Genomic DNA, 15,901 nt, shown 5'->3' on the forward strand with positions numbered 1-15,901 from the left:
GGACTAGATGGTAAAGACTCCTCTACTGACATATATATATATATATATATATATATAGATAATATAACATCAACAACAGACTAGAGGGTAAAGACTCCTCTACTGACATATATATATATATATATATATATATATATATAGATAATATAACATCAACAACAGACTAGAGGGTAAAGACTCCTCTACTGACACATATATATATCGGTAATATACACAATACAATATAGAAGTATAATATGGAATCATCAAAGGCAGGTAAAGACATACAGTCAGGTACAGAATTATTGGCACCCTTGATAAAGTTGAGCAGAAAATACTTTTGTTTACTGTATAAACTGAGTATAGCAAACAATAGCAACACTCCCCCCATAGCTTTCACCTGGTCAGTCTATGTCATGGAAATAGAAGGTGTCCTTAATGTTTTGTAATCTCAGTGTATATTTTGTTTTAATATCTGCACAAAAATATAAACGCAACAGGCAACAATTTCAACGATTTTACTGAGTCACAGTTCATAGAAGGAAAGCAGTCAATTTAAATAAATTCATTAGGCCCTAATCTATGGATTTCACCTGACTGGGCAGTGGTGCAGCAATAGGTGGGCTTGGGAGGGCATAGGCCCACCCACTTGGGAGCCAGGCCCTACCCACTGAGGAGATAGGCCCTACCCTTTGAGGAGACAGGCCCTACCCACTGAGGAGACAGGCCCTACCCACTGAGGAGACAGGCCCACCCACTGAGGAGCCAGGCCCTACCCACTGAGGAGACAGGCCCTACCCACTGAGGAGACAGGCCCTACCCACTGAGGAGACAGGCCCACCCACTGAGGAGACAGGCCCTACCCACTGAGGAGACAGGCCCTACCCACTTGGGAGACAGGCCTACCCACTGAGGAGACAGGCCCACCCACTTGGGAGCCAGGCCCTACCCACTGAGGAGACAGGCCCTACCCACTGAGGAGCCAGGCCCACCCACTGAGGAGACAGGCCCTACCCACTGAGGAGACAGGCCCACCCACTTGGGAGACAGGCCCACCCACTTGGGAGACAGGCCCTACCCACTTGGGAGACAGGCCCTACCCACTTGGGAGACAGGCCCACCCACTGAGGAGCCAGGCCCAGCCAAACAGAATGAGTTTTTCCCCACAAAAGGGCTTTATTACAGACAAAAATATTCCTCAGTTTCGTCAGCTGTCTGGCTGGCTGGTTTAAGATGATACTGCAGGTTTCGAAGCCTGATGTGGAGGTCCTGGGCTGGCCTGGTTACACGTGGTCTGCGGTTGTGAGGCCGGTTGGACTTACTGCCAAAATCTCTGAAACTACGCTGAAGGCGGCTTATGGTAGAGAAATGAACATTAAATGATCTGGCAACAGATCTGGTGAACATTCCTGCGGTCAGCATGCCAATTGCATGCTCCCTCAAAACTTGAGACATCTGTGGCATTGTGTGACAAAACGGCACATTTTAGAGGGGCCATTTATTGTCCCCAGCGCAAGGTGCACCTGTGTAATGATCGTGCTGTTTAACCAGCTTCTTGATATGCCACACCTGTCAGGTGGAAGGATTATCTTGGCAAATGAGAAATGCTCATTAACAGGGATGTAAACAAATTTGTGGACAAAATGTGAGAAAAATAAGCTTTTTTTGTGCGTATGGAACATGAATGGGATCTTTTATTTCAGCTTGTGAAAAAGAGTCTAAGTCTGCTGACTAGAAACGCATTGAGAAACTGAGGTTTGAATTGAAGACTGAAAAATATCAAACATCTGGAAGGATTCTGTATGGAGGAATGGTCTAAGATCCCTCCCAGTGTGTTCTAGAACTCATCAAACATCTGGTAGGAGTCTGTATGGAGGAATGGTCTAAGATCCCTCCCAGTGTGTTCTAGAACTCATCAAACATCTGGTAGGACTCTGTATGGAGGAATGGTCTAAGATCCCTATGTGTTCTAGAACTCATCAAACATCTGGAAGAATTCTGTATGGAGGAATGGTCTAAGATCCCTCACAGTGTGTTCTAGAACTCATCAAACACTTCAGGAAAAGGCTGTGTCATTATCCTGGCAAGCAGAGGGTGCTAGAGTATTGAAAACAGGGGTGCCAATATTTTTGTATTGATTTTTATTTTTTATTACTTGTTAAACAAAATCTCTTTCTGTAAGTAAAATAATCTAATGGTCCCATTATTTGGACCATGCAATATAGCTCAGTGTTTGTATTATATTAATCCTCATCAGGGGTGCCGATAATATTTCCCCAATCTTTGTATTATACTCATCTTTATCAAGGGTGCCAATAATTATGGACCTGACTGACATATATATTCAGTGATATAGTTTTTTACAGTACGTAATATATACATATATAAATAAAGCAATAACTTCAGCAATGGACTTGAGGATATAAACATATAAGTAAATATAATACTTTTAATATAATCTATATGAAATACACCATAACATGAGAACTGACTGGCAACATAACTGAGAGGACTGCTGTTGTTCCCTGATAAACTCTGCATGTCTCCCCCTGGTGGCAGTGTTCAGTACTGCATATCTCCCCCCAGTGTTCAGTACTGCATATCTCCCCCCAGTGTTCAGTACTGCATGTCTCCCTCCAGTGTTCAGTACTGCATGTCTCCCCCCAGTGTTCAGTACTGCATGTCTCCCTCCAGTGTTCAGTACTGCATATCTCCCCCTGGTGTCAGTGTTCAGTACTGCATGTCTCCCCCTGGTGTCAGTGTTCAGTACTGCATGTCTCCCCCCAGTGTTCAGTACTGCATATCTCCCCCTGGTGTCAGTGTTCAGTACTGCATGTCTCCCCCTGGTGTCAGTGTTCAGTACTGCATGTCTCCCCCCAGTGTTCAGTACTGCATATCTCCCCCTGGTGTCAGTGTTCAGTACTGCATGTCTCCCCCCAGTGTTCAGTACTGCATGTCTCCCCCTGGTGTCAGTGTTCAGTACTGCATGTCTCCCCCTGATGGCAGTGTTCAGTACTGCATATCTCCCCCCAGTGTTCAGTACTGCATGTCTCCCCCTGATGGCAGTGTTCAGTACTGCATATCTCCCCCCAGTGTTCAGTACTGCATATCTCCCCCCAGTGTTCAGTACTGCATGTCTCCCCCTGATGGCAGTGTTCAGTACTGCATATCTCCCCCCAGTGTTCAGTACTGCATGTCTCCCCCTGATGGCAGTGTTCAGTACTGCATATCTCCCCCCAGTGTACAGTACTGCATGTCTCCCCCCAGTGTTCAGTACTGCATGTCTCCCCCCAGTGTTCAGTACTGCATGTCTCCCCCCAGTGTTCAGTACTGCATATCTCCCCCCAGTGTTCAGTACTGCATGTCTCCCCCTGGTGACAGTGTTCAGTACTGCATGTCTCCCCCTGGTGTCAGTGTTCAGTACTGCATGTCTCCTCCTGGTGGCAGTGTTCAGTACTGCATGTCTGCCCCCAGTGTTCAGTCCTGCATATCTCCCCTGGTGTCAGTGTTCAGTACTGCATATCTCCCCCACAGTGTTCAGTACTGCATGTCCCCCCCCAGTGTTCAGTCCTGCATATCTCCCCTGGTGTCAGTGTTCAGTACTGCATGTCTCCCCCCAGTGTTCAGTACTGCATGTCTCCCCCCAGTGTTCAGTACTGCATGTCTCCCTCCAGTGTTCAGTACTGCATGTCTCCCCCCAGTGTTCAGTACTGCATGTCTCCCCCCAGTGTTCAGTACTGCATGTCTCCCTCCAGTGTTCAGTACTGCATGTCTCCCTCCAGTGTTCAGTACTGCATGTCTCCCCCCAGTGTTCAGTGCTGCATATCTCCCCCCAGTGTTCAGTACTGCATGTCTCCCCCTGGTGTTCAGTACTGCATGTCTCCCCCCAGTGTTCAGTACTGCATGTCTCCCCCCAGTGTTCAGTACTGCATGTCTCCCTCCAGTGTTCAGTACTGCATGTCTCCCTCCAGTGTTCAGTACTGCATGTCTCCCTCCAGTGTTCAGTACTGCATGTCTCCCCCTGGTGTTAGTGTTCAGTACTGCATGTCTCCCCCCAGTGTTCAGTACTGCATGTCTCCCCCCAGTGTTCAGTACTGCATGTCTCCCCCCAGTGTTCAGTACTGCATGTCTCCCTCCAGTGTTCAGTACTGCATGTCTCCCCCCAGTGTTCAGTACTGCATGTCTCCCCCCAGTGTTCAGTACTGCATGTCTCCCCCCAGTGTTCAGTACTGCATGTCTCCCTCCAGTGTTCAGTACTGCATGTCTCCCTCCAGTGTTCAGTACTGCATGTCTCCCTCCAGTGTTCAGTACTGCATATCTCCCCCCAGTGTTCAGTGCTGCATATCTCCCCCCAGTGTTCAGTACTGCATGTCTCCCCCTGGTGACAGTGTTCAGTACTGCATGTCTCCCTCCAGTGTTCAGTACTGCATGTCTCCCCCCAGTGTTCAGTGCTGCATATCTCCCCCCAGTGTTCAGTACTGCATGTCTCCCCCTGGTGTTCAGTACTGCATGTCTCCCTCCAGTGTTCAGTACTGCATGTCTCCCTCCAGTGTTCAGTACTGCATGTCTCCCTCCAGTGTTCAGTACTGCATGTCTCCCTCCAGTGTTCAGTACTGCATGTCTCCCCCCAGTGTTCAGTACTGCATATCTCCCCCCCCCCAGTGTTCAGTACTGCATGTCTCCCCCTGGTGTCAGTGTTCAGTACTGCATGTCTCCCCCTGGTGTCAGTGTTCAGTACTGCATGTCTCCCCCCAGTGTTCAGTACTGCATGTCTCCCCCTGGTGTCAGTGTTCAGTACTGCATATCTCCCCCTGGTGTCAGTGTTCAGTACTGCATGTCTCCCCCTGGTGTCAGTGTTCAGTACTGCATATCTCCCCCCAGTGTTCAGTACTGCATATCTCCCCCCAGTGTTCAGTACTGCATGTCTCCCCCTGGTGGCAGTGTTCAGTACTGCATATCTCCCCCCAGTGTTCAGTACTGCATATCTCCCCCCAGTGTTCAGTACTGCATATCTCCCCCTGGTGTCAGTGTTCAGTACTGCATGTCTCCCCCTGGTGACAGTGTTCAGTACTGCATGTCTCCCCCCAGTGTTCAGTACTGCATGTCTCCCCCCAGTGTTCAGTACTGCATGTCTCCCTCCAGTGTTCAGTACTGCATATCTCCCCCCAGTGTTCAGTACTGCATATCTCCCCCCAGTGTTCAGTACTGCATATCTCCCCCTGGTGTCAGTGTTCAGTACTGCATGTCTCCCCCTGGTGACAGTGTTCAGTACTGCATGTCTCCCCCCAGTGTTCAGTACTGCATGTCTCCCCCCAGTGTTCAGTACTGCATGTCTCCCCCCAGTGTTCAGTACTGCATGTCTCCCCCCAGTGTTCAGTACTGCATGTCTCCCCCCAGTGTTCAGTACTGCATGTCTCCCCCCAGTGTTCAGTACTGCATGTCTCCCCCCAGTGTTCAGTACTGCATGTCTCCCCCCAGTGTTCAGTACTGCATGTCTCCCCCTGGTGACAGTGTTCAGTACTGCATGTCTCCCCCCAGTGTTCAGTGCTGCATGTCTCCCCCCAGTGTTCAGTAATGCATGTCTCCTCCTGGTGACAGTGTTCAGTACTGCATGTCTCCCCCCAGTGTTCAGTACTGCATGTCTCCCCCCAGTGTTCAGTGCTGCATATCTCCCCCCAGTGTTCAGTACTGCATATCTCCCCCTGGTGACAGTGTTCAGTACTGCATGTCTCCCCCTGGTGACAGTGTTCAGTACTGCATGTCTCCCCCTGGTGACAGTGTTCAGTACTGCATGTCTCCCCCTGGTGACAGTGTTCAGTACTGCATGTCTCCCCCTGGTGGCAGTGTTCAGTACTGCATATCTCCCCCTGGTGTCAGTGTTCAGTACTGCATGTCTCCCCCTGGTGTCAGTGTACAGTACTGCATGTCTCCCCCTGGTGTCAGTGTTCAGTACTGCATGTCTCCCCCCAGTGTTCAGTACTGCATGTCTCCCCCTGGTGTCAGTGTTCAGTACTGCATTTCTCCCCCCAGTGTTCAGTACTGCATGTCTCCCCCTGGTGGCAGTGTTCAGTACTGCATGTCTCCCCCTGGTGACAGTGTTCAGTGCTGCATGTCTCCCCCTGGTGGCAGTGTTCAGTACTGCATGTCTCCCCCTGGTGTCAGTGTTCAGTACTGCATGTCTCCCCCTGGTGTCAGTGTTCAGTACTGCATATCTCCCCCTGGTGGCAGTGTTCAGTACTGCATGTCCCTCCCCAGTGTTCAGTACTGCATGTCTCCCCCCAGTGTTCAGTACTGCATGTCTCCCCCCAGTGTTCAGTACTGCATATCTCCCCCTGGTGTCAGTGTTCAGTACTGCATGTCTCCCCCCAGTGTTCAGTACTGCATATCTCCCCCCAGTGTTCAGTACTGCATGTCCCTCCCCAGTGTTCAGTACTGCATATCTCCCCCCAGTGTTCAGTACTGCATGTCTCCCCCCAGTGTTCAGTACTGCATGTCTCCCCCCAGTGTTCAGTACTGCATGTCTCCCCCTAGTGACAGTGTTCAGTACTTCACGACAGTTTTGTAATGTAGCAGACACTAATCCAGAGGAAATTTACAGGAGCAATTAGGGTTAAGTGCCTTGCTCAAGATTTTGCACCAGGTCGGTTCGGGGATTAGAACCAGCGACCTTTCAGTTACCGGGCCAACGCTCTAACCGCTAGGCTACCTGCCGCCCCGTAGTCTAAGCTGTCTGTTTAGTTGTTTAGTCGTTCACTGTGTGTGTTAGTTGTTCTGTGTTTGTGGGACTGCCTTGTAGCTGTGTATCTAGCTGTAGTGTGTGTGTCTAGCTGTAGTGTGTGTGTGTCTAGCTGTAGTGTGTGTGTGTCTAGCTGTAGTGTGTGTGTGTCTAGCTGTAGTGTGTGTGTGTCTAGCTGTAGTGTGTGTGTGTCTAGCTGTAGTGTGTGTGTGTCTAGCTGTAGTGTGTGTGTGTCTAGCTGTAGTGTGTGTGTGTCTAGCTGTAGTGTGTGTGTCTAGCTATAGTGTGTGTGTCTAGCTGTAGTGTGTGTGTGTCTAGCTGTAGTGTGTGTGTGTCTAGCTATAGTGTGTGTCCTCTCTACAGGTAGTATATGTGAGTTCCCCTTCCCCGTGCCTCCCGGGGCCCTGCTACCTGATGATGAGTGTTGTCTGGTGTTTGTAGTGGAGCTGAACAAGGGACCCTACGGACTGGGCATGGGACTCATAGATGGACTGGTGAGTAAATCAATTCAAATGGGATTTTTACCACATGCTTTGGAAACAACAGGTGTAGACTAACAGTGAAATGTTTACTGATGGGTTATTTTCCAACAATGCAGAGTTAAATATAAAATATATAAAATAGAAATATAAATAGTGACAAGGAATAAATACACAGTGAATAATGAATAACAATAATGAGTAAAAAATAACATGGCTATATACAGGGAGTACCAGGTAATAACATGGCTATATACAGGGAGTACCAGGTAATAACATGGCTATATACAGGGAGTGCCAGGTAATAACATGGCTATATACAGGAAGTACCAGGTAATAACATGGCTATATACAGGGAGTGCCAGGTAATAACATGGCTATATACAGGGAGTACCAGGTAATAACATGGCTATATACAGGGAGTACCAGGTAATAACATGGCTATATACAGTGAGTACCAGGTAATAACATGGCTATATAGAGGGAGTACCAGGTAATACCATGGCTATATACAGTGAGTACCAGGTAATAACATGGCTATATACAGGGAGTGCCAGGTAATAACATGGCTATATACAGGAAGTACCAGGTAATAACATGGCTATATACAGGGAGTGCCAGGTAACGGCGACCATATTCAGGGTAAATGCTGTGTATGTCAACACAATGGGAAATTACCTTTAAATGCTGTGTATGTTGGCACAGTGGGAAATTACCTTTAAATGCTGGATATGTCGACACAATGGGAAATTACCTTTAAAAATGCTGTGTATGTCTCAATCCACCATCCCATTGAATCCCGGCCTTTCACACTCATTTACACACACACACTTATTCAAAGGCCAAATGTACACCCAGCGATAGTGTTTGGCGTAACGTAGCTGGCGGTGACATTTAAACAGCTGAACTTCTCTCCGCCCTCCTCCTCCAGCACACGCCTCTGAATGCTCCAGGGATCTATATCAGAACTCTGATTCCAGACGGTCCGGCGGCGTCTGACGGGAGGCTGAGGATTGGAGACCGGATACTAGCGGTTAACGGGACCAGCCTGATAGGAGCAGACTACCAGAGGTGAGGATACTAGAGCTTACCAGCCTGACAGGAGCAGACTATCAGAGGTGAGGATACTAGCGGGACCAGCCTGATGGGAGCAGACTACCAGAGGTGAGGATACTAGAGGAACCAGCCTGATAGAAGCAGACTACCAGAGGTGAGGATACTAGAGGATCCAGCCTGATGGGAGCAGACTACCAGAGGTGAGGATACTAGAGGAACCAGCCTGATGGGAGCAGACTACCAGAGGTGAGGATACTAGAGGAACCAGCCTGATGGGAGCAGACTACCAGAGGTGAGGATACTAGAGGAACCAGCCTGATGGGAGCAGACTACCAGAGGTGAGGATACTAGAGGAACCAGCCTGATAGAAGCAGACTACCAGAGGTGAGGATACTAGAGGGACCAGCCTGATAGAAGCAGACTACCAGAGGTGAGGATACTAGAGGAACCAGCCTGATGGGAGCAGACTACCAGAGGTGAGGATACTAGAGGAACCAGCCTGATGGGAGCAGACTACCAGAGGTGAGGATACTAGAGGAACCAGCCTGATGGGAGCAGACTACCAGAGGTGAGGATACTAGAGGAACCAGCCTGATGGGAGCAGACTACCAGAGGTGAGGATACTAGAGGAACCAGCCTGATGGGAGCAGACTACCAGAGGTGAGGATACTAGAGGAACCAGCCTGATGGGAGCAGGCTACCAGAGGTGAGGATACTAGAGGAACCAGCCTGATGGGAGCAGACTACCAGAGGTGAGGATACTAGAGGAACCAGCCTGATGGGAGCAGACTACCAGAGGTGAGGATACTAGAGGAACCAGCCTGATGGGAGCAGACTACCAGAGGTGAGGATACTAGAGGGACCAGCCTGATAGAAGCAGACTACCAGAGGTGAGGATACTAGAGGAACCAGCCTGATGGGAGCAGACTACCAGAGGCGAGGATACTAGAGGAACCAGCCTGATAGAAGCAGACTACCAGAGGTGAGGATACTAGAGGGACCAGCCTGATAGAAGCAGACTACCAGAGGTGAGGATACTAGAGGAACCAGCCTGATGGGAGCAGACTACCAGAGGTGAGGATACTAGAGGAACCAGCCTGATGGGAGCAGACTACCAGAGGTGAGGATACTAGAGGAACCAGCCTGATGGGAGCAGACTACCAGAGGTGAGGATACTAGAGGGACCAGCCTGATAGAAGCAGACTACCAGAGGTGAGGATACTAGAGGAACCAGCCTGATGGGAGCAGACTACCAGAGGTGAGGATACTAGAGGAACCAGCCTGATGGGAGCAGACTACCAGAGGTGAGGATACTAGAGGGACCAGCCTGATAGAAGCAGACTACCAGAGGTGAGGATACTAGAGGAACCAGCCTGATGGGAGCAGACTACCAGAGGTGAGGATACTAGAGGAACCAGCCTGATAGAAGCAGACTACCAGAGGTGAGGATACTAGAGGGACCAGCCTGATAGAAGCAGACTACCAGAGGTGAGGATACTATAGGAACCAGTCTGATGGGAGCAGACTACCAGAGGTGAGGATACTAGAGGAACCAGCCTGATGGGAGCAGACTACCAGAGGTGAGGATACTAGAGGAACCAGCCTGATGGGAGCAGACTACCAGAGGTGAGGATACTAGAGGGACCAGCCTGATAGAAGCAGACTACCAGAGGTTAGGATACTAGAGGAACCAGCCTGATGGGAGCAGACTACCAGAGGTGAGGATACTAGAGGAACCAGCCTGATGGGAGCAGACTACCAGAGGTGATGATACTAGAGGGACCAGCCTGATAGAAGCAGACTACCAGAGGTGAGGATACTAGAGGAACCAGCCTGATGGGAGCAGACTACCAGAGGTGAGGATACTAGAGGGACCAGCCTGATAGAAGCAGACTACCAGAGGTGAGGATACTAGAGGTTACCAGCCTGATAGGAGCAGACTACCAGAGGTGAGGATACTAGAGGGACCAGCCTGATAGGAGCAGACTACCAGAGGTGAGGATACTATAGGGACCAGCCTGATAGACGTAGACTACCAGAGGTGAGGATACTAGAGGGACCAGCCTGGTAGGAGCAGGCTACCAGAGGTGAGGATACTAGAGGGACCAGCCTGATAGGAGCAGACTACCTCTCTCCTATCTATCATTAATATTGAATCTCTGGTGATCACTGTGTAAAACAACTCTACTTCTCTCCTTCTACCTTTCCTCCTTCTCTCCTCCGCTCCTCTCCAGTGCTGTGGATCTGATCCGGCTAGGCGGAGGGCGTCTGCGTTTCCTGGTGGCCAAGTCAGACCTGGAGGTCTCCGAGAAGATCAGCGCTTCGTCCTGCTGACTGGTGGGAACGGCGGGAATCTCCACGGTAACGCTGCGCTCCACCAGGGACAGAGGAGGAAGAGAGGAGATGGATTCTAGGAAGATGGACAGATACTGGAATGAGGAGATACTCCTGGGAGAGAAAGAGCTTTCCTTCGATCCCTAGTATAACACGCACAGACACATCAGCCTCGTCCTCAAAACTCAGACGATGACGGTTGGAAAAAAAACTGAAATCCCAAATGAATCGATCAAAAGCACCAAACACTGGGAAGACTCAGGAATCGATCAGGAGTTTGTGACACGAGGAGTCAACAGACACTTCAAAAACCAGACAGACATTCTAATGTTCTATACTGCACTGTTACTACGGTAACACACGCTCTGCCTGGATTGGCTGAGGTACCGAGTCACCTACCCCGACTCCCATTGTCTCTGAGTAAGACTGCCAAGGCAGTCTCGACCAATCACCTGCGAATAGTCAGTGATTTGAGGCTAAGTCTAACCAATCAGTCTGGAGCGTTAACCCCTTCCTGCTGGGGTTCTTTTAAAGCACAGTGGAGTCAGTTAAGGGCTGCGGTCCGATTCTCCACCCTTCTCCCCTGAAGTCAACAATACAATGCTTTCAATCAAACACGTTGTGGGGAATAGACTCAGACGCAGGTTCATGTGTGTGTGAACACGTCTTTATTAATATTATAACCAAGAGATGGAGCTTTCTGATCTGTTCTTAAACTGGGGCCATTGTTAATCTGCTGACCAAACCATGGAGATTCAATGGAAAATGTCCAAAATGATGATGTTGGCCTCTCATTGACTATATTTACATGGTATGTACTAACTGCATGGTTATATGTACATACCAAACTACACTCTGTATGGAGGACTGTTGGAGTGACTCGCTCTATTGAAGAATGTTCTATTGAAGAATGTTGTGACGTTCTATTGAAGAATGTTGTGACGTTCTATTGAAGAATGTTGTGACGTTCTATTGAAGAACATTGTGACGTTCTATTGAAGAACGTTGTGACGTTCTATTGAAGAATGTTGTGACGTTCTATTGAAGAATGTTGTGACGTTCTATTGAAGAATAGTGTGACTTTCTATTGAAGAACGTTGTGACGTTCTATTGAAGAATGTTGTGACGTTCTATTGAAGAACGTTGTGACGTTCTATTGAAGAACGTTGTGACGTTCTATTGAAGAATATTGTGACGTTCTATTGAAGAACGTTGTGACGTTCTATTGAAGAACGTTGTGACGTTCTATTGAAGAATATTGTGACGTTCTATTGAAGAATAGTGTGACTTTCTATTGAAGAACGTTGTGACGTTCTATTGAAGAATGTTGTGACGTTCTATTGAAGAATATTGTGACGTTCTATTGAAGAATAGTGTGACTTTCTATTGAAGAACGTTGTGACGTTCTATTGAAGAACGTTGTGACGTTCTATTGAAGAACGTTGTGACGTTCTATTGAAGAACGTTGTGACGTTCTATTGAAGAATATTGTGACGTTCTATTGAAGAATAGTGTGACTTTCTATTGAAGAACGTTGTGACGTTCTATTGAAGAATGTTGTGACGTTCTATTGAAGAACGTTGTGACGTTCTATTGAAGAATATTGTGACGTTCTATTGTTCTGGAAGAATGTCACGATGAACCCTGTTTATAGCTGATGCTAACCTGTGTCCTGTTCTCCTCCTCATTTCTAGACCATTAGAAGAACTTATAGTGATCCCAACTTCCTGTCGTCCTCCTCATTTCTAGACCATTAGAAGAACTTATAGTGATCCCAACTTCCTGTCGTCCTCCTCATTTCTAGACCATTAGAAGAACTTATAGTGATCCCAACTTCCTGTCGTCCTTCTCATTTCTAGACCATTAGAAGAACTTATAGTGATCCCAACTTCCTGTCGTCCTCCTCATTTCTAGACCATTAGAAGAACTTATAGTGATCCCAACTTCCTGTCGTCCTCCTCATTTCTAGACCATTAGAAGAACTTATAGTGATCCCAACTTCCTGTCGTCCTCCTCATTTCTAGACCATTAGAAGAACTTATAGTGATCCCAACTTCCTGTCGTCCTCCTCATTTCTAGACCATTAGAAGAACTTATAGTGATCCCAACTTCCTGTCGTCCTCCTCATTTCTAGACCATTAGAAGAACTTATAGTGATCCCAACTTCCTGTCGTCCTCCTCATTTCTAGACCATTAGAAGAACTTATAGTGATCCCAACTTCCTGTCGTCCTCCTCATTTCTAGACCATTAGAAGAACTTATAGTGATCCCAACTTCCTGTCGTCCTCCTCATTTCTAGACCATTAGAAGAACTTATAGTGATCCCAACTTCCTGTCGTCCTCCTCATTTCTAGACCATTAGAAGAACTTATAGTGATCACAACTTCCTGACCGCCTCCGCAGGTTGTTCTGAGGGCAGCTCCGCCTCCAGGGAACTGGCAGACCAAAGCCATTGGTCGGATGAAAACTCAGTGACATGTCAGTGGGCGGGGTTTACAGGCGAGAGTCAAATAAGAAAAGACCTTGGGTGGTAGGTTGCCAGTTCAAATCCCAGTTGAGACTTTTGTTTCCCCAACATTTTTAACTATACTGAACCAAAATATAAAGGCAACATGTAAAGTGTTGGTCCCATGTTTTATGAGCTGAAATAAAAGATCCCAGAAATGTTCCATGCGCACAAAAAACTTCTCAAATTTGTTTACATCCCTGTTGGTGAGCATTTTTCCTTTGCCAAGATAATCCATCCACCTGACAGGTGTGGCATATTAAGAAGCTGATTAAACAGCATGATCTTTACACAGGTGCACCTTGTGCTGGGAATAATAAAAGGCCACTCTAAAATGTGCCGTTTTGTTACACAACACAATGCCACAGAAGTCTCAAGTTGAGGGAGAGGGCAATTGGCATGTTGACTGCAGGAATGTCCGCCAGAGAATTGAATGTTAATTTCTCTACCATAAGCCGCCTCCAACGTCATTTTAGAGAGTTTGGCAGTACATCCAACCGGCCTCATACCAAATGTAAACAGACCAGCCCAACACCATTGCCGCACATAGAGATACACTACATGACCAAAAGTACATGAACACCTGCTCGTTCGAACATCTCATTCCAAAATCATGGGCATTAATATGGAGTTGGTCCCCCCTTTGCTGCTATAACAGCCTCCACTCTTCTGGGAAGGATTTCCACTAGATGTTGGGGACTTGCTTCCATTCAGCCACAAGAGCATTAGTGAGGCCGGTCACTGATGTTGGGCGATTAGGCCTGGCTCGCAGTCGGCGTTCTGATTCGTCACACACTACAAAACCCTCTCCCCTTTTTTTTCACCTTTATTTAACCTGGTAGGCTAGTTGAGAACAAGTTCAACAAGGATAAAGCCAAGATAAAGCAAAGCAGTGCGTCACAAACAACAACAGAGTGACACGTGGGATAAACAAACATGCCGGCAATAACACAATAGAGAAAGTCTATATACAGTGTGTGCAAATGAGGTAGGATCACTAACAATATAGCAATTAAACACTGGAGTGATAGATGTGCAGAAGAGGAGTGTGCAAGTAGAGATACTGGGGTGCAAAGGAGCAAGATGAATAAATAAATACAGTATGGGGATGAGGTAGATAGATGGGCTGTTTACAGATGGGCTATGTACAGGTGCAGTGATCTGTGAGCTGCTCTGGCAGCTGGTGCTTATAGTTAGTGAGGGAGATATGAGTCTCCAGTGGTGGGTAGTGTATGGGGCTTTGGTGACAAAACGGATGGCACTGTGATAGACTGCATCCAATTTGCTGAGTAGTGTGTTGGAGGCTATTTTGTAAATGACATCGCCGAAGTCAAGCATCGGTAGGATAGTCAGTTTTACGAGGGTATGTTTGGCAGCATGAGTGAAGGATGCTTTGTTGTGAAATAGGAAGTCGATTCTAGATTTAATTTTGGATTGGAGATGCTTAATGTGAGTCTGGAAGGAGAGTTTACAGTCTAACCAGACACCTAGGTATTTGTAGTTGTCCACATATTCTAAGTCAGAACTGTCCAGAGTAGTGATGCTGGACAGACGGGCAGGTATGGGCAGTGCTGTCCACTGCTGGCCCAATGTACAAGGCCCTCCTCTCTGCTGGCCCAGTGGACAAGGCCTTCCCCTCTGCTGGCCCAGTGGACAAGGCCCTCCTCTCTGCTGGCCCAGTGGACAAGGCACTCCCCTCTGCTGGCCCAGTGTACAAGGCCCTCCCCCCTGCTGGCCCAATGTACAAGGCCCTCCCCCCTGCTGGCCCAATGTACAAGGCCCTCCCCTCTGCTGGCCCAGTGGACAAGGCCCTCCCCTCTACTGGCCCAGTGGACAAGGCCCTCCCCCCTGCTGGCCCAATGTACAAGGCCCTCCCCCCTGCTGGCCCAGTGGACAAGGCCCCCCCCCCCCTGCTGGCCCAGTAGACAAGGCCCTCCCCTCTGCTGGCCCAATCTAATCTTACCGATGGCCTTTATTTCAGCGTAAAGCGATACCTCGAGTCAATGGTGCCACCTGCCAATGATTTTAAAGTTTGATCATCCAGATCTGTTTACACTCTTAACATAAAGATACGTCTCCCTGACTACCTCGGCAGCTGGTCAGAGAGATCGGATCACAATCACTTGTTTTAAAATCGTCCACACCTGGGAGAAAAAAAAGAAAGAATGTAGACAAGATCAGGACACATGTTAGCACTAGGTATAAGACGGGTCCTGAAGGAGATTCAGTGTTCATCAGGACACATGTTAGCACCAGGTATAAAACAGGTCCTGAAGGAGATTCAGTGTTCATCAGGACACATGTTAGCACCAGGTATAAGACAGGTCCTGAAGGAGATTCAGTGTTCATCAGGACACATGTTAGCACCAGGTATAAGACGGGTCCTGAAGGAGATTCAGTGTTCATCAGGACACATGTTAGCACCAGGTATAAGACGGGTCCTGAAGGAGATTCAGTGTTCTGGAAGCCAATATCCTCATGTACATCTGTCTCCACATCAATGACATGATTTAACCTTGTATGTGTACTTCATAGTGTAAACGGTTTGTACCAGTCTGTGTTTCATACATGCAGCATGTGTCTGATAAACTTTTCAATATTTATACTACTCGGCAACCACAGGATTATTGAATATGAATAAACTGTTGACAGGAAGTGACAACGTCTCTTTGTCCGCATTCTTTTAGAAAACAAACGTCAACGAGAGGGTTTTTCGTGATTCAACGCTCTGTTCTAGTCCCACGGCTCACGGCACTTTGAAGGGTCACATGTACAGCGTTTAACAGGAACGTCATCTCCGCAGACATCTAG

At 48.0% G+C, this 15,901-nt stretch overlaps 1 protein-coding gene across 5 annotated transcripts in view; it reads left to right on the forward strand.

Annotated features, from left to right (window-relative positions):
* Positions 1 to 15,752, forward strand: part of radil (Ras association and DIL domains) — a 122,016-nt gene extending 106,264 nt beyond the window's left edge. For 4 of the 5 annotated variants that reach the window (XM_055907193.1, XM_055907192.1, XM_055907194.1 and 1 more), the window contains 3 exons: positions 7,079 to 7,209; positions 8,126 to 8,265; positions 10,485 to 15,752. In XM_055907193.1, coding sequence (XP_055763168.1) covers positions 7,079 to 7,209; positions 8,126 to 8,265; positions 10,485 to 10,584 — 371 coding nt within the window. In that variant the 3' untranslated portion in view covers positions 10,585 to 15,752. The remainder of the gene's footprint in view (positions 1 to 7,078; positions 7,210 to 8,125; positions 8,266 to 10,484) is intronic. The other variant, XM_055907195.1, reaches the window with a different exon arrangement.
* The last annotated feature ends 149 nt before the right edge of the window (positions 15,753 to 15,901 follow it).

Source organism: Salvelinus fontinalis, chromosome 40, assembly GCF_029448725.1.
Source record: "Salvelinus fontinalis isolate EN_2023a chromosome 40, ASM2944872v1, whole genome shotgun sequence".
In the NCBI taxonomy this organism is placed as follows: domain Eukaryota; kingdom Metazoa; phylum Chordata; class Actinopteri; order Salmoniformes; family Salmonidae; genus Salvelinus; species Salvelinus fontinalis.